This window comes from Clarias gariepinus, chromosome 8 (assembly GCF_024256425.1).
Source record: "Clarias gariepinus isolate MV-2021 ecotype Netherlands chromosome 8, CGAR_prim_01v2, whole genome shotgun sequence".
NCBI lineage: Eukaryota > Metazoa > Chordata > Actinopteri > Siluriformes > Clariidae > Clarias > Clarias gariepinus.
The window spans coordinates 10,569,053-10,583,735 of NC_071107.1; the positions used below are offsets into that span (position 1 = coordinate 10,569,053).

At 42.9% G+C, this 14,683-nt stretch overlaps 1 protein-coding gene across 1 annotated transcript in view; it reads right to left on the reverse strand.

Annotated features, from left to right (window-relative positions):
• usp54a (ubiquitin specific peptidase 54a) overlaps window positions 1-14,683 on the reverse strand; it is a 45,035-nt gene that overhangs the window by 5,548 nt on the left and 24,804 nt on the right. Inside the window, exons 9-20 of the mRNA XM_053502391.1 lie at window positions 12,764-12,932; window positions 12,325-12,501; window positions 11,729-11,899; window positions 11,026-11,518; window positions 9,386-9,522; window positions 9,101-9,265; window positions 8,737-8,856; window positions 5,719-5,950; window positions 4,291-5,021; window positions 2,531-2,658; window positions 2,203-2,343; window positions 253-448 (exon numbers count right to left, since the gene is read on the reverse strand). Of these exons, the coding sequence (XP_053358366.1) occupies window positions 253-448; window positions 2,203-2,343; window positions 2,531-2,658; window positions 4,291-5,021; window positions 5,719-5,950; window positions 8,737-8,856; window positions 9,101-9,265; window positions 9,386-9,522; window positions 11,026-11,518; window positions 11,729-11,899; window positions 12,325-12,501; window positions 12,764-12,932 (2,860 nt within the window). The remainder of the gene's footprint in view (window positions 1-252; window positions 449-2,202; window positions 2,344-2,530; window positions 2,659-4,290; window positions 5,022-5,718; window positions 5,951-8,736; window positions 8,857-9,100; window positions 9,266-9,385; window positions 9,523-11,025; window positions 11,519-11,728; window positions 11,900-12,324; window positions 12,502-12,763; window positions 12,933-14,683) is intronic.

The following is a 14,683-nucleotide window of genomic DNA, read 5'->3' on the forward strand; positions in this document are numbered from 1 at the left end:
AGAAAATGATTAAAGGAAGTGATCTTTAATAGAGATCGCATTTTATAAAAATGTATGAAATATAAAAAGCTATAAAAGCTGATCTACACTTTTATGTAGTGCGTCAATGTGCGGCAGTTGACTTTACTACTGTAGATGTGATGAGGACAGAGATTAACAGCATTGGGGCATGACAGCTGCTCTGTCTCACACACACATGCCAATCCTATAGTGTGTATGCGATGCGCCAGCGCCCAGGAGTCACATGGTTACCTGATTGTCCTCGAGCGGGCCACTGCAGTGGAGACGGAGGGAGGAGAGCTTGCTGCTGACGTGGATGCAGGTTCTCGGAGTGGTGGGTGAAACCCGAAGGATTGTGGGTAACGGATGAGGCATGCGGGGAAGTGCTGGACTGGCGAGGGTTGAATCGAGGGTCCACATGCTTAGCAATTCTCGGTGGTGGCGGGTCCTTTAAAAGGATACAAAAAAAACTATTGATATTAGGACGTATTTGCTACTTCTGCTCTGTAAAGCTTCATGACGGCCGCTTGTTAATTGGTGGTTTCTGAGGCTGGTAACTGGAAAAAAAAAAATGAACTTCTCTGCAGTAGAGGTGAGTTTTGGTCTCGCGCTTCTGTGATGGTCTTTATGAGAGCCAGTTTCATTATGGTGCTTGATGGGTTTTATAAGTGCACTTGACACAATACTGTTCCTGCAAGAACTATTCCAGACCTTCATGTCTTAAAATATCAACCGCCTGTTGTGGCTGTTGTTACATAATTTTATAATGCCATGTGTTATTTAATAGTTTTCAAATCTCCAGTATTGTTCTAGAGTGTAGGAAATAAACCACTAACCAAGCAAGCATTGCATTAGAAAGCGTGTCGAAACTTTTGACTGGTACTGTGCATTCAGCCAACGGCTTATTCCCCCCCCCCCCCCCCCCCAAAAAAAAAAAAGGAATTGTGCTGAACGCACAAGCCAAAGGCCCTCTGGACCATAAGGTTATATTATAACTAACTGACTTTTTATATTCTGCGTATATTCTTGCTATTTGTTGCATCCTCAGATATAAAAAAAAATTACAGAATGGAACCAAATAATGTAAAAATAATAATGTGTGGATTAACCAAGACATCAGATAAATGCATAGAGAGACAAGACAGTGGAGTAGAGGAGTAGAGGAGTATACATAACACACACCTGCGGGACTACAGTATATACTGTATATATAGACAGCTCTGGATAACAATAAGAGACCACTGCAAAATAATCACTTTAGGGTTTTTTTCTTACAGGTGCATGTATTAGTAAGATGCACAGTTTTATGAAATGTTTTTGCAAAAAAGTGCTGATAATATTTCCCCTAATTTCAAAATATAACTATTATTATTTGGAGTGTACATTTAAAGTGCAAATCACAACACATCATAATGATCCAAGATCATGCAGTATTTGCAGAGCGTTAATAACTCAAATAAAACTAAATGCCAATAATTTGTAAACAAATTGTGTCAATGCTTTGGCTAAATGACATTAAGAAATCAGTATTGGTGGAATAATAACCCAGATTTGCAGTTACAAGCTTTCATGTGTCTTGGCATGCTCTCCAGCAGTTGTTCACTTTGCTGATAACTTTATGCCACTCTTTTTGCTAAAAAAGCAAACCGTTCAGCTTTGCTTGATGCTGTGTGACCATCCATCTTCCTTCTGATGACATTACAGAAGTATACAGGAGTAAATTGCAGTGCTCTAATATTTTCCTTCTCAGAGCTGTAATATACAGGGTGTCCCAAAAAATGTGACATTTCATAGTCTAACAACACCGCCCTAATGATGTCAAACTTTATTAAAGAGTTTAATGCTTTACATTTATTTTGGTGTTGCAATGCAACAGAAACTTCAGCAGTTCTAAAATCCTTGTTTTCATTGATGAGGCCACATTTCATCTGAATGGCATATAAAAGTCAACGATGTTCACATTTGGGGGAAGGAAATCCCTACGCTACAGTTAACCTTAGCCTTGGTTATAAAATCTATATCTGTTTAAATATGTTGTTGGGATTTTGATTAAAGAGACTAAAACTTTCATTTTCCAACTTTTTTGTGACACCCTGTTTGTGTGCGAGTGTGCGTGTGTGTATACAGTGTATATAAACATTATACTTAATTTCAGGGACGGTATAATCTCATGAATACTGTGTGTTTGTGTGTAAAACTTACAAAGCTGCGAGAGGGAACAGGGTTCTCTGCTCGTCCTCTGATGACCGTGCCACTCAGACTGCGAGAGATACGACGCAGATTCTCAGCACTGTACATCTGATCCTCACTCGCTGCTACGTCACGCACCGTAGGTGTAACAGGCTGGGGAAAAAACAACACATGCAAAACACATGCAGTTGAAATTTAACACCCTGATGAGCATAAATGAGCATTATCACTCCTTTCAGTGCCAAAGGCAGAAATACAGCTGTGCAGGAATTCATGTTCACTGAAACACACACACACACACACACACACACACACACACACACACACATGAATGACTCACTCTGTGTGGAGGCGTGCTGATGTATTCTGGTGTTCTGTAAGCACTCCTCTCGATCTCAGCAGTCGGGGTTTTGGAGCGTCCGAGTGAGCCCGAGTGTCCAGATGTGAGTCTGCGTGCTGCAGCAGGACCTGCACAGAGGAGATCACACTCAGGATAGTCACTCAGAAAAAACACACATCCTTAAAATTTTACACAGCTTCTGACGAGACAGAACTGATGAAAGAGCAACACGGTGGATTTAAGTAACTAGAGTGTATTTTATTGATGATTAAATATGCTTATAGCAAGTGTTTAATTCATCACTGCAAAATTTTCAGTTTCAAAAACTGTAGCCGGTTTTAAAAATGAAAGATCAGTGGTTAAGGCATTGGACTACGGTTCGGAAGATCCCAGGTTCAAACCCCACAACCACCAAGTTGCCACTGTTGGGCCCTTGAGCAAGGCCCTTAACCCTCAACTGCTCAGATGTATAATGAGATAAAAAATGTAAGTCGCTCTGGATAAGAGCGTCTGCCAAACTCCTAAATGTAAAAACAGTTAAGAAAGCTCCTATCGTCATTTAATTTAGAGTAGCTATAAACACGTCTCCTGAAGCTAAACCTAGTCAAAGTGATGTGAACTCAAGATTGGGACTGTGTGAAACTAATCAGCAAAAAAGACTTCAGTTCACTAGGGAGCGTCAGGGTAAGAAGGGAAGCGATGAAGCGATGCACCCCATCATGCCTAGTGTCCACTGTACAAGCCTCTGGAGGTAGTGTTATGATCTGGGGGCGCTTCAGTTGGTCAGGTCTAGACTCAGCCCTGTTATGTAGTACTACAATAAAGTCAGCTGATTACCTGAGTGACCAGGGAATTATGGGAAAGCCTCCACAATGGCTCGGGTGAGGAATCATTTCCGTGCATGAATCGGCCACCACCTTGCAGGCCGCAATCAAAGCTAAAGGCGGTCGAATTAAATTTTATTTTTGGGGATGGGAGTGTGTATTAGAATTTAAACCAAATGTTATAAACAAGATAAACTTGTGTCTACCTTCTGTTACTCGAGCAGTTAGCAACACCGATGGGACTTTTTTGTGATTTGTATGGTTTTGCATGTTCGTACTGTAGGACGCAACAACATAGCGGAGTATTTGTTTACACTTTCAAACACTGCTGCTGTTTCCCTAAAACCTGGACTCGTCCCCGGATCGACTGGAAATACCATATGATCAAACTCACCATCCCTTCAACACACTTGCACTTACTGCCCGTCTTTACTCTTCTACACCTGGAACCCCATCCTTTGGTGCCACCCAGAGGAGTTTGGAAAATGTATTTTTCCTTCTTCCTTTCTTTCTTCCTTCCCACAATCCCCTTTGGCTTGCTCAATGAAAGATCTAAATCTACATCCGGATTTCTGCAAAGCTGTACTGCGGCTGAATTAAATGGCATTGAGATTGATTCCGTGGCTGAAGCGGTCGTCTGGATTCTGAGAGCAGTAAAAGCCCCCGCCAGAAGACCCGGGAAGAGATTTCAATGCTGCCGCACTGTTAAACAGCAGACCTGTACCTTACTCAGACCTTTGTGTCATGTCTGACTCTATACTTGTATACAAAGCTGTTTAAAAAATATTTTTTCTTTTAATCCTCGTCTCTCCCCCACTTAGAGACATTACAGAATGCCAATAATTCCTGATCTTAGATGTATTATTTTTTATAATAAGAGCTGCGTCTTGAATACCTCGCTAACTCTTTACTATTTTTCAGGAGGTAAATCAATACCTTGTCTCCCAGTGGGATGCGGACTGGGCCCGCAGGAGCCCCGTGGTTTGCTGGGAGCCCGCAAGCTGGCTCGGTACAGCGAGTCGAGTTCAGACTCTTCACAGGACGAGTCACATTGCTGCGAAGCTGTTTGGGAATTGTAGTATTTGGTAACATTTTCAGCCCAGCGCTCTACAGGCATGGGCCTGGCCGGTGAGGTGGAGCGAGGCAGGAGGCACGGGGATGAAGGGAAAGATGACATGGAGCTCTGCGTATGTGGAGTGGTGTCAGGGCGCTGTGGTGACTTTTGTGAGTGGAGCATCTGTGGCTTTTCCTCTGAGCTGTAGGGATCGGAGGAAGTGGAAGAACGCGGGACACTGAAGCTCCGGGACATGGGTGGGTGATGGTTGTGAGCGTCAGGTCTGTCTCTGGCTGACGAAGGCACCTGGGCGGCGCCGTTTACCGTGGGCCTAGATACAGAGCTGGCACCGGGTTTACAGGTCGTGTAGGCTGAGGCAAGGGGACGCTCCTGTGAGTTTGAGCGAGTGTGTTGATGCTGTCTGTTATCGGCGGATGGAGGACGTTCAGGGCTCTCTCTGAAGTAGGAGTGGGAGAGATCAGACGTGGATGGAGCTGGGGAATGGGGGATTATGTGGGATGGTAGGGGTGGGCCTAAGGAAGCTTCTGAGAGCGAATCCACAACCTCCTCTTGAGCATCTGTCAGAAGTATTTGGATCTTGACAGGCTGTTCACTATAAAATAAAAACAAAAAAAGGAAAATGAGCACTTGAACAATAACGAGTATACACCTACAGTACATCCAATTAAACTCCTGGCAGCGAATGGGGTTTAGTCTAGTCTATTGTTCAGTGTTTAGGCGCGTTTCCCCTGCAAGTATCCAAGAACTTCTAGTGCAGTTACACCCAAGAAACCAAAAATCACACAGCTGCTGTTTTCTAAAAACAGAAACAGTGTGTGTCTTGGTAAAACAAACGTCGCTGATTAGTCTAACGCAAGTTCAACAGAAAAACCAACTGGTTCAAAGAGCCTGCGTTTAGCTAGTACGCGATTCTGAAAAGCTTTTTTGTATAAATATTTTACAAGCAATGCATAAGTTTTCTGCATCAAAAAAAATTAGCTTAACTTTTTGCTTGTCTTATTCAGACCAGGAACTCGCGTGTTCCCAAAACATTGTCGTTCCATAACACTAGTTTGAGAACCTCAGTGGAAACACGCCTCTTCGTCTACATAAACGATGTAATGCCGTCCCCTGTGCGACCCAACAGAGCAAAAAAAACCTGAGGTCACTCTCCCATTATTCTTCTCCTGCGAATCTGCTGCCTGTTAATTAGGCGGCTCGTCTTTGCTTACTGAGGTGCACGTGCGGGCGTTCCTGCTGGAGTGTGTCCATACACACACGCACAACACATCAGAGCCAGCAGCAGGTACCTGATAGGCAGCTTTTGTTCCTGCGTTTCCTCCCTCTCCTCCTCCTCCTTCTCCTCCTGTCGTTGTTGTTGCTGCTGTTGTTGTTGTTGTTGTTGTTGTTGCTGCTTCTCCTGCTGCTGCATGCGCTGCTGCAGGCCTCGCGCCTTCCTCAAACACTTTTGCATCCGAGCCTCAGCCACTGTCCTGCCCTGCCCGTTAGCACTGCCTTCATGCATGGCATGCCTGAGTTTGGCTTCAGCAGCAAACACAAAATGAAAGAAAGGAACAAAAAAAATATATAAATGAATGAAAAAAAAATGCAGAAAATTATAAAACAAAAATAAATAAATAAATAAATAAATAAATAAATAAAGATTTGTCATGGGATGCATGCAAACATATGCTTGGTAACAGCTGAAGTATATCACACTGAGCAGGATAAGGAAAGGGAACGGAAAACCTGATTTGATTCGAGTTTTGTGATCAATTTGATCCCTTTGAACTTTCACAAATGTTTAACTGCAACACCTTTCAGGAAACCAAAAAACCAAAAAAAAAAAAAAAAACAAAGAAACTTATGATGAATGTTAAAGTTTGTAAAAATTAAAATGAGCTGCATTTAGCCATGGAATGAAATTAAAATAAACAGCAGTCTGAATCAAAAGGGTAAAAAAAAAAAAAAAAAATCCCTCTATCTGAAAATCCCTCTAAGCTTTAATTCCTGTGAGCTCGGAATACTCGATAAGGATTTCTCCAACATTTCACTCCACCTGACTTGCCCGAGTGCACAGGGGAACTTGTCGAACACAGACATAGGATTAAGGTTGAGGTAACATGACGTACGATATGAAAGACAGAAAAGTGTGTGCACATGTGTGTGTCCGTCGGGATATAATACCTAAACATTCATACATGAAGACAAAAGCTGGACACACCAAGCGTTTCGATGAGAGACGAGTCATAAAGTGGATGAAGGGGAAGACACACAGACAAGTGTTGACATTTACAAACCAGGACACCCCCCCTCCCCCAACACCCGAAGAAGCATGAAAAACGAGGCTGCCATGGAGATATGCTCTGCCCCAATCTCATGCCAACAATTGGCTCATGTTATTCATATGACAGCAGGGACGTGAAGACACTCTGAGAAATTCCCCCTGTAACTTGACATTCTATAAAAGTGTTTAGGGTGTGCTGGGATTTATTTGACTTCAAACATGTTATAAGATAAAGAAAATCAAGAAGGAATGAGATACAAGAAGATGAAAGGGGGAAAAAAATAAATAAATCAGGCATCCAAAAGTGAAAAGCTAACTTTAGGATTATGGCAGTGACTCAGCTTCCCGGAGAATTACTATGACAACTAGTGATGATGTTAAGGCAAGGTGCAGGGCAGAGAAACAACTCAAGCAGTGTTCTCATATATATATATATATATATATATATATATATATATATATATATATATATATATATATATAAAATGCCATATAAAGATCAGAGTCCTAATTAAAATGTTATAATATTTAAGATGTTTCTTTTAGTCTCGGTTAACTGAGCATGCGGTGGTTGTTATTAAACCAATACATTTAAATTTCTTACATTTGTGAACAGTTTATACTCATAGGGAAAAAAAAATCAGCTCTTCTTAGATTTCTGAAAAGATGGGCCAACCACTGGTCCTGATAAACGACAGAATCCAGATTTAATGTTTATTCGCAACATCAGCTGAGATATGCGACGTGGTGGTGTAGAGGTTAGAACTGTTGCCACGCCCCTCCAGGGTCTGAATTCGATTCATGCCTCGGGGTCTGAGTGCGTGGAGTTTTCATGGTCTCCCCGTGCTTGGTGGGTTTTCTCCGGGTACTCTGGTTTCCACCCACAGTTCAAAGACATGTATATTACGTTAACTGCCGTTCCCAAATTGTCTATAATATGTGTATGCACTGTAACGTATTGGCACCCTGTTCGTGGTGTACACCGGCAGGTGCCCTGGGATAGGCTCCAGGCCCACCGCGACTCAAGTTGTGAAGTGGGGCCTTCATAGATAGTACTTGCTTATTTACCATATTCCACAGATGCTCGATTGGATTGATATCTGGAGAGTTTTGAGGCCAAGTCAACACCACTAACCTTCCCGAATAACAATTCCTGAAAAGGAATGCAGTTTAGTAGCACGGATTATCCTGTTTAAAGAGCCCGTTGCCATCAGGCCACAACGTTTCCATGGAGGGGTGGACCTGGTCAGCAACAATCTTTAGGTAGGTGGTACATGTTAAAGTGACATCCACATGAACCAGGATTTAAGGTTTCCTAATAGAACATTGCCCAGAGTTCGCCTTCTTCCCATAGTGCACCCTGGTGTCATCTCCTACCCAGGTAAGCGATATACAGACATACACTCGGCCATCGACTGAATATAAAAGAAACTGAGATATCTGAGAAACTGAGAACTGAGCATCCTGTTTAAAGGGAGCTTTTGATGGTGAACCACCACTTTCTCTCCCCACGTTCATCAATGAGCCTTAGACGCCCATGACTCCGTCTCTGGTTCCCTGGTTGCTGTTTCGTGGGGTATGTCTGGTGGGAACTAATAACTGCATACCGGGAAGATCAACCAAGACATGCTGTTTTTGAAAATGCTCTGACCCAGCTATCACAATTAGACTCTTGTTAAAGTCACTCAAACTTATGCTTGACTATTTTTCCTACTTTCAATACTTTTAAGAACTGACTCCACTTGCTGATTTTACGTTATTTCAGCACTAAATCATTAAGCTGAGTGGGTTAACCTTTGTGGATATGAGGGCTTACAGAGACTAGCCGTCTGAAAGAAACATAGTATAGAACTAGATGTATTGAGATATTTTGCTCATGACCAATGAGATGATGGTAAGATGCACAGCTTATCATTTTTGAAAATGCATTCCACCAAAAATAGCCTAAACATACACAGACACACACACATACAGTAGAAACACATGGTGGAGATGGCGCATGTGGAGCTCAGCACTTTGAAGGTAGGTTAGTGGTACTTACACATTGCTTCGTTTACGACAGAGAGCGCGGCAGCGACCTCGCCTGCCTGCTCCAGCCTCAGAGACTGATCTAACAGAGCCTCCGCGTCCAGCACACACCGCTCAAAGCCGTCCCCTTTACCTGCAGACGAGACGCACACCAATGCACTGCATCATGCTGAAGCCCAGACACCCGCACCACACCTACACATCAACGTGTGGATGCAAGCATCCACAAACACGCACATTGCACAACACAATGTGGTGAGAGCTAGGCTACTGGTTAATGTTACACCCACAAACACTAGCACTGGCAACCCCAAGCATTAGCAAAGCCCCAGAAATGCCACTAGCTCTTCTAGTGTTTAGCACTGTTAGACTCTGACCTTGGTTCTGGAGCTCATCCAGGTCCATGAACTTGCTGGGTTTGGGGTTGAAGCCCATGGCTGCTTCTTTCTCCTTCTCCTTCCTCCTCTGCAGCTCCTGCTCTCTTGCCCTACGTGCCACCTCCTCCTGGAGCTCGTCCAGCTCGCTTCGGCCATCTGCGCTTGCTTGAACATGCAAAAACGTGAACAAAGGGATATCCACACAAGTTACTTTTAAACGTAAGTAAACAGAAATAATGTTCAAATAACACCATAATACAAGAGACACCGTTTCAGATTACACACCTAAACTTGTATGACTGGTTCCTCTGACTGAGGCTTTGACATCCAGCAGGAGGGAACTGCTGCTTTTCGACTTCTGTCCACTCTTGCAAGCAGGGCCGTCACCGGAGGGGGGCTTCATCAAACCCGCGTCTTTTACACTGGGAGAAACATGCGAGAACTCAGGATCAGTAGGTGTCTCGGCAATGTGCGCTACAGTAATCGTGACATGCTGCAAGAAAACTTCTTTGAGTAAAGCTGCACTGATATTAGCGCACAACCATCTCTACCTGAACGCATTTGGGTCATGAAGAAGACATATAATCTGTACAAGCTGCAGTTTTACTTTTAATAAACCTTATTCTAATAAACCTATTCTAGTATATAAAAGCTGGTCAAAATATCTTGCACGTATACAGCAAAAAAAAAAAAAAAAAAAAAACTGGTTTTAAGGGGAAAAAAAGTTATTTTAAATAAAGCAATAAGTATTGCAAACTGATAAAGAATCATTTGTGCATGCGTTCTGTGACAAAGTTTTAAAAAAGCAGAATTACCAAAACAGAATGTTAAAATGTTCTGGTATACAGGTGTGAATATTATTTCATTTTGCAAAACGCTATAAATCCACTTTTGGCACAATTCAAAAACAGTTTGCAATTTGGTATCAATAATATGTTGGTTGATTTTTACAATTTTTTTTTTCCAAAAGGACTTTACAACTTATTTAAAAAAGAAAAAAAGTGTGTGAAAGTAAATGAAAAAGGTAATAAGGATATTCATATCAGAAGTCTGATTTGTTATCATAACATGATGACCTCAGACGGTGTACAAATATGTTCCCCACACAAAGTAGTGCCCTTGATCAGGAGTTAAAGAGGGATTTGGAATTCAGACTTGTTAGATGCTAGTTAGCTTTGTAGCACACGTTAACCATGAAAAGAACAACACAGAGGCAATCTCAGATGCAATTCGGAATGACTTAGAAACAGTTGCTAAGAAGACAAAGTGTAGTTTAAGAGGACATTATCAGATGTGTCTTCTTGCTGAAAGTGGTACCATGACTGGTTTTGAATGTGTTTTTTTTTTTTTAACTGGCATCCAGTAAGTAAGGTCCCTTTCGCCATCCAGAAGTGGGCGGGACCAAGCCGAACAGAAGTCATGACATCATATACACTTAGGACATCTGAGCAGTTGAGGGTTAAGGGCCTTGCTTATGAGCCCAACAGTGGCAACTTGGTGGTTGTGGGGTTTGAACCTGAAACCTTCTGATCAGTAATCCAACGCCTTAACCACTGAGCTACCCCTGGCCCAACATCATGTGCAAAAGTTCAATGACATAAATTTGTGGACTTACTGACTGCAAACATCCAAAAATGGACAACGAGAGCTGAACGGTTTTATAAAAAAAAAAAAAATCACATCAAATAACAGCACAAATGATCTCATTAAGAGGATGTTTGCCGTTATTTATTTATCACCTTTGACAAAACTCTACATAAAAAATATTACCTGCAATAAACTGCAGACTTCTACGATTAAACTAATTGCGCACAGGACAAAGATGCGATTTATATTTTATATGATTTATTGCGCAGCACTAATGAAAAAGGCCAATTTTATATGAAGGTTTTATAACTCAGCCATTTTTTTGTTACAGTTAATACCTGTGTGATCCATTCACAGCTCCCTCTGTAATGGGGATGTCCAGGCTCACAGGACTGTTGCTGTTTCTTTCACTGCTTTCATAGCCACTCTCCATCCTCTGGATGAGCCGAGGAGGGTCCATCCTCTTGCCCTGAGTTGATGGTAGCGTTCTGGATGCAGATGTCGCACCGAAACGCATTTGATCCAGCGAGCCTGTCAGTGCACTCTGGTGGCTGCTATCCTCAGGCAACACGGTGCCCAGTGGAGCGTAGCCGGCCTGCTTGCGTTTCTCTCTGTTGAAGATGCTGTCTATGTTGAGAGTGTCCCGGCGCGGTTTCCAGGCCGGCCTGTAGCGTCCTCCACCGGTGCTGGACCTGGACTCGCTGCTGGTGCTGTCGGCGGATAGCGGCCGGCTCAGGATCATGCTGCTCATGCTCTCCTTAAAGTCCCGTAGACGGCTCGAACTAGGTTTAGGAGTCCCCCGAGGAACCTGTTTCTCTTTCAGGGTCTCACCTGAGATCATAATATACAGGAAGAGCAGGGATTAATAAAAGTAACAGTAATGCGGATACACCACCATTTTACACAAAGTTAACTCGGTTACTAACAGGAAGTTGATCTCAAACTGTTATCGGTTTCACATTTTAGTGCTTAGTGTCATGTTGCACTTCCTGATGGAGCTTTCCCGCTGCACTAATCTACTGTGTGTGTGAAGCTGCATACCCTCGCTGTGGTATCCTGCAGAGGACACCTCGTCGGACTTTGAGGTTCGACTTCTCTCGTCGAATCGGCGCGGTCGGCTGGAACTCCTCTTCCTGTCCACCGCTCCACTCTTCCTATCTGTGGTCCCACTTTTTCTAGGCGTGTGGCGCTGAGCGGGCTCGCTGTCAGGGCCTTTGAAACACACAATAAGAAGAAAACTAACCGTGGACTGTGAGTGACTGATAAAGGAGTTTCTCAGTCACTCACAGTCCATCATCATTTATTCTGCTTTATCCTGAATACGGGGTCGTTGTGGGAGGAAACCGGAATACCCAGAGGAAACCCACCAAGCACGAGGAGAACATGCAAATTTCAGACCCCGAGGCAGGGATTCAAACCCAGACCCTCGAGGTGCAAGGCGACAGTGCTGTTCACTTAAGTCTTTGCTCAAAGCTACACTTCAATTCTATATGAATATACATATGACTTCTATTCTATATAGCCAAACTTCTATTTGACATGTTTGGACTAGGCATTTGCACAAGTTATATCTAATGTTTTTTTTTCCATGTTGATGATGTGTGCATGGGTTCGTGTGTGGATGTGCTTGGACGGACCTGTAGTGTCTAGACTGCTGTGAGACGCGGCGTTTTCGGAGTTGCACACGATCGTTCCCTGGGAGTCCGACGAGAAGTGCGAGGCCATGGACTCATGGTGCGAGTGGGAAGGTTTGTAGCTGTAGCTGTCCGTCGACGAGTCTGTTCGCGTGTCGCTCGAAATGGACGGCTCACGACCTGAAAAAAAAAAGAAAAGAAAATTGCAACAGACTAAGCTGAAGGCAGAAGTACAATAAAGTGAGTTATGGCATCATATTCAGAAGGAGTGTTATTTATTTAAACACAGCACGCCTGGAAGGGATTCTGCATTAATGATGCAAATTTATATGGTGTCTGAATAAAAAAAAACTAAAGCAGATTATCCAAAATATATAGTGCTTATCCAAATCAGTTTCAGGCTGCATTAGTGATCTGGAACTGCATGCATTAAGTCATCTACCAGAGTCCTCGCTGTCGTAGTAGGTTTTGGTGTAGTGGTGAAGGTCCAAGCGAGACGTCAGGTCCTGCACGGACACCGGGGTGCCGCGGGGGTCAGCGTAGAGCAGCAGGAGCGGCTGGTAATGACCCTTTATACAACGAGACACCACATCCCTCCATTTCGGCCCAATCTGTAAAAAAAAAGGCAGAGAGAGAAAGATTCAGGGTGTTGCAGAATTCTTCGAACTCTGCTCAAACCTGGACGTTTCCGCATGGAATAAAAGCTTTTAGTACAAACAAGCTGACGAAATCATTACGGAATTACAAACTTTTTTTTTTAGAAGCTAGACAAGAAAAATCGGTTTTTAACGAGACCTTACCCTGAGGCGGATTTCCTAAACTGACATTTTCTCTGCTCCTTCCATAGTCATGCGGAGACAGGACGGAAAAACAGTCCGGGAATAATGAACAAGAATGTGAGACGCGCGAGCGTGTGTGTGTGTGTGTGTGTGTGCGCATGTGAGAGAGAGAGAGAGAGAGAGTATGGGTTAGTGTATGAAGTGTGGTGGCAGTGTGTCCCTGTTGAAGCCACACCCCGCTGCTGTCCAGCTGGAGAGGATAAACAATAGCGGGATATCCTTGTTTTGAGTGCACTTTTGTACAGCAACAGTTGTGACTCACATTCGCCTGACGAGGAAAAATCGTGCAACTGTCCTGGATTCTGCATGTTATTGCGGAAATGAAGCCATGCTAGGCTTGAACCCAAAGCGGGGGTATGTTTTTAGAGAATAAAGGTCCGACTGGCTTTCTTGGTGATTCGATTCTTCTTAATTTTGTGTTTATGGTGTGGTGAAAAAAAAAAGTATTTTTTTATATATATTTCCAAGCAGTTTGTGACAGACAGGTTTATGCTGATTTACGTACAGTAATGCCATAAATACATAACATTATCTTTCCTTTTTAACCCTCTCCACTGAATTTTGGTTATTCTGTCATAGTCATTTACATTTACGGCATTTAACAGACACACGTATCCAGAGCGACTTACATTTTGACCTCATTATACATTTGAGCAGTTGGGGGTTGAGGGTCCTGCTCAAGGACTCAACAGGGGCAACATGGGTGGAGGAGGGGTTTGAACCTGGGACCTTTAAATAATAATTGAATTAACCACTGAGCTACACCTCCGGACTCAGTACTGCCCTGCTGGGGTCCCTGCTTGCACTTAATATACCATATCAATATACCCGTGACCATACTGAATTTCTCTCTCTCTCTCTCTCTCTCTCTCTCTGTTAAGCTATACATGCCACTCCTGAGCTGCCAGCGCTCCAGACCCCCTCTACCCTCCGGATCTGTTTGACGCCCTCCATCACTTGGAGATCTCGTTCCATGAAGGCGTGGTCTGTTTGGGATGTGTGTGGAGACTAGGGATGGTTCCATCTTATTGGTCTTAATTGATGGACTCGGCTTATCCAGTGATGGCTTGTGACTCAATAGTTCAGGACTGAAATTCCCGTAAACAGTTTTGTATCTGAGCCTCCAATAACAAAAGTGGACTCCATATTAACTTAAACACCCCTTCTGTCATACTGAACCTTCAGCCACCTAACATTCAGTATGACTGCTGATCAATCTCTGCTCTCTGATATCACCCAAATGAGGATGGGTTCCCATGTCGAGTCTGGTTCCTTTCAATGTTTCTTCTTTGTGTTTGTCATTGATTCCTATATATATATATATATATATATATATATAATATATATATATATATATAATATATATATTTTTTTTTTTTTATTCTGTAAAGCTGCTTTGCGATAATGACCATTGTTTAAAGCACTATATAAATAAAACTGAATTGAATCCCCCCTTCAACAACAATAACTAGCAGTTTGTTCTTTCTTTTTTTTAGCAATATATACAGAGATATATTTGTGCT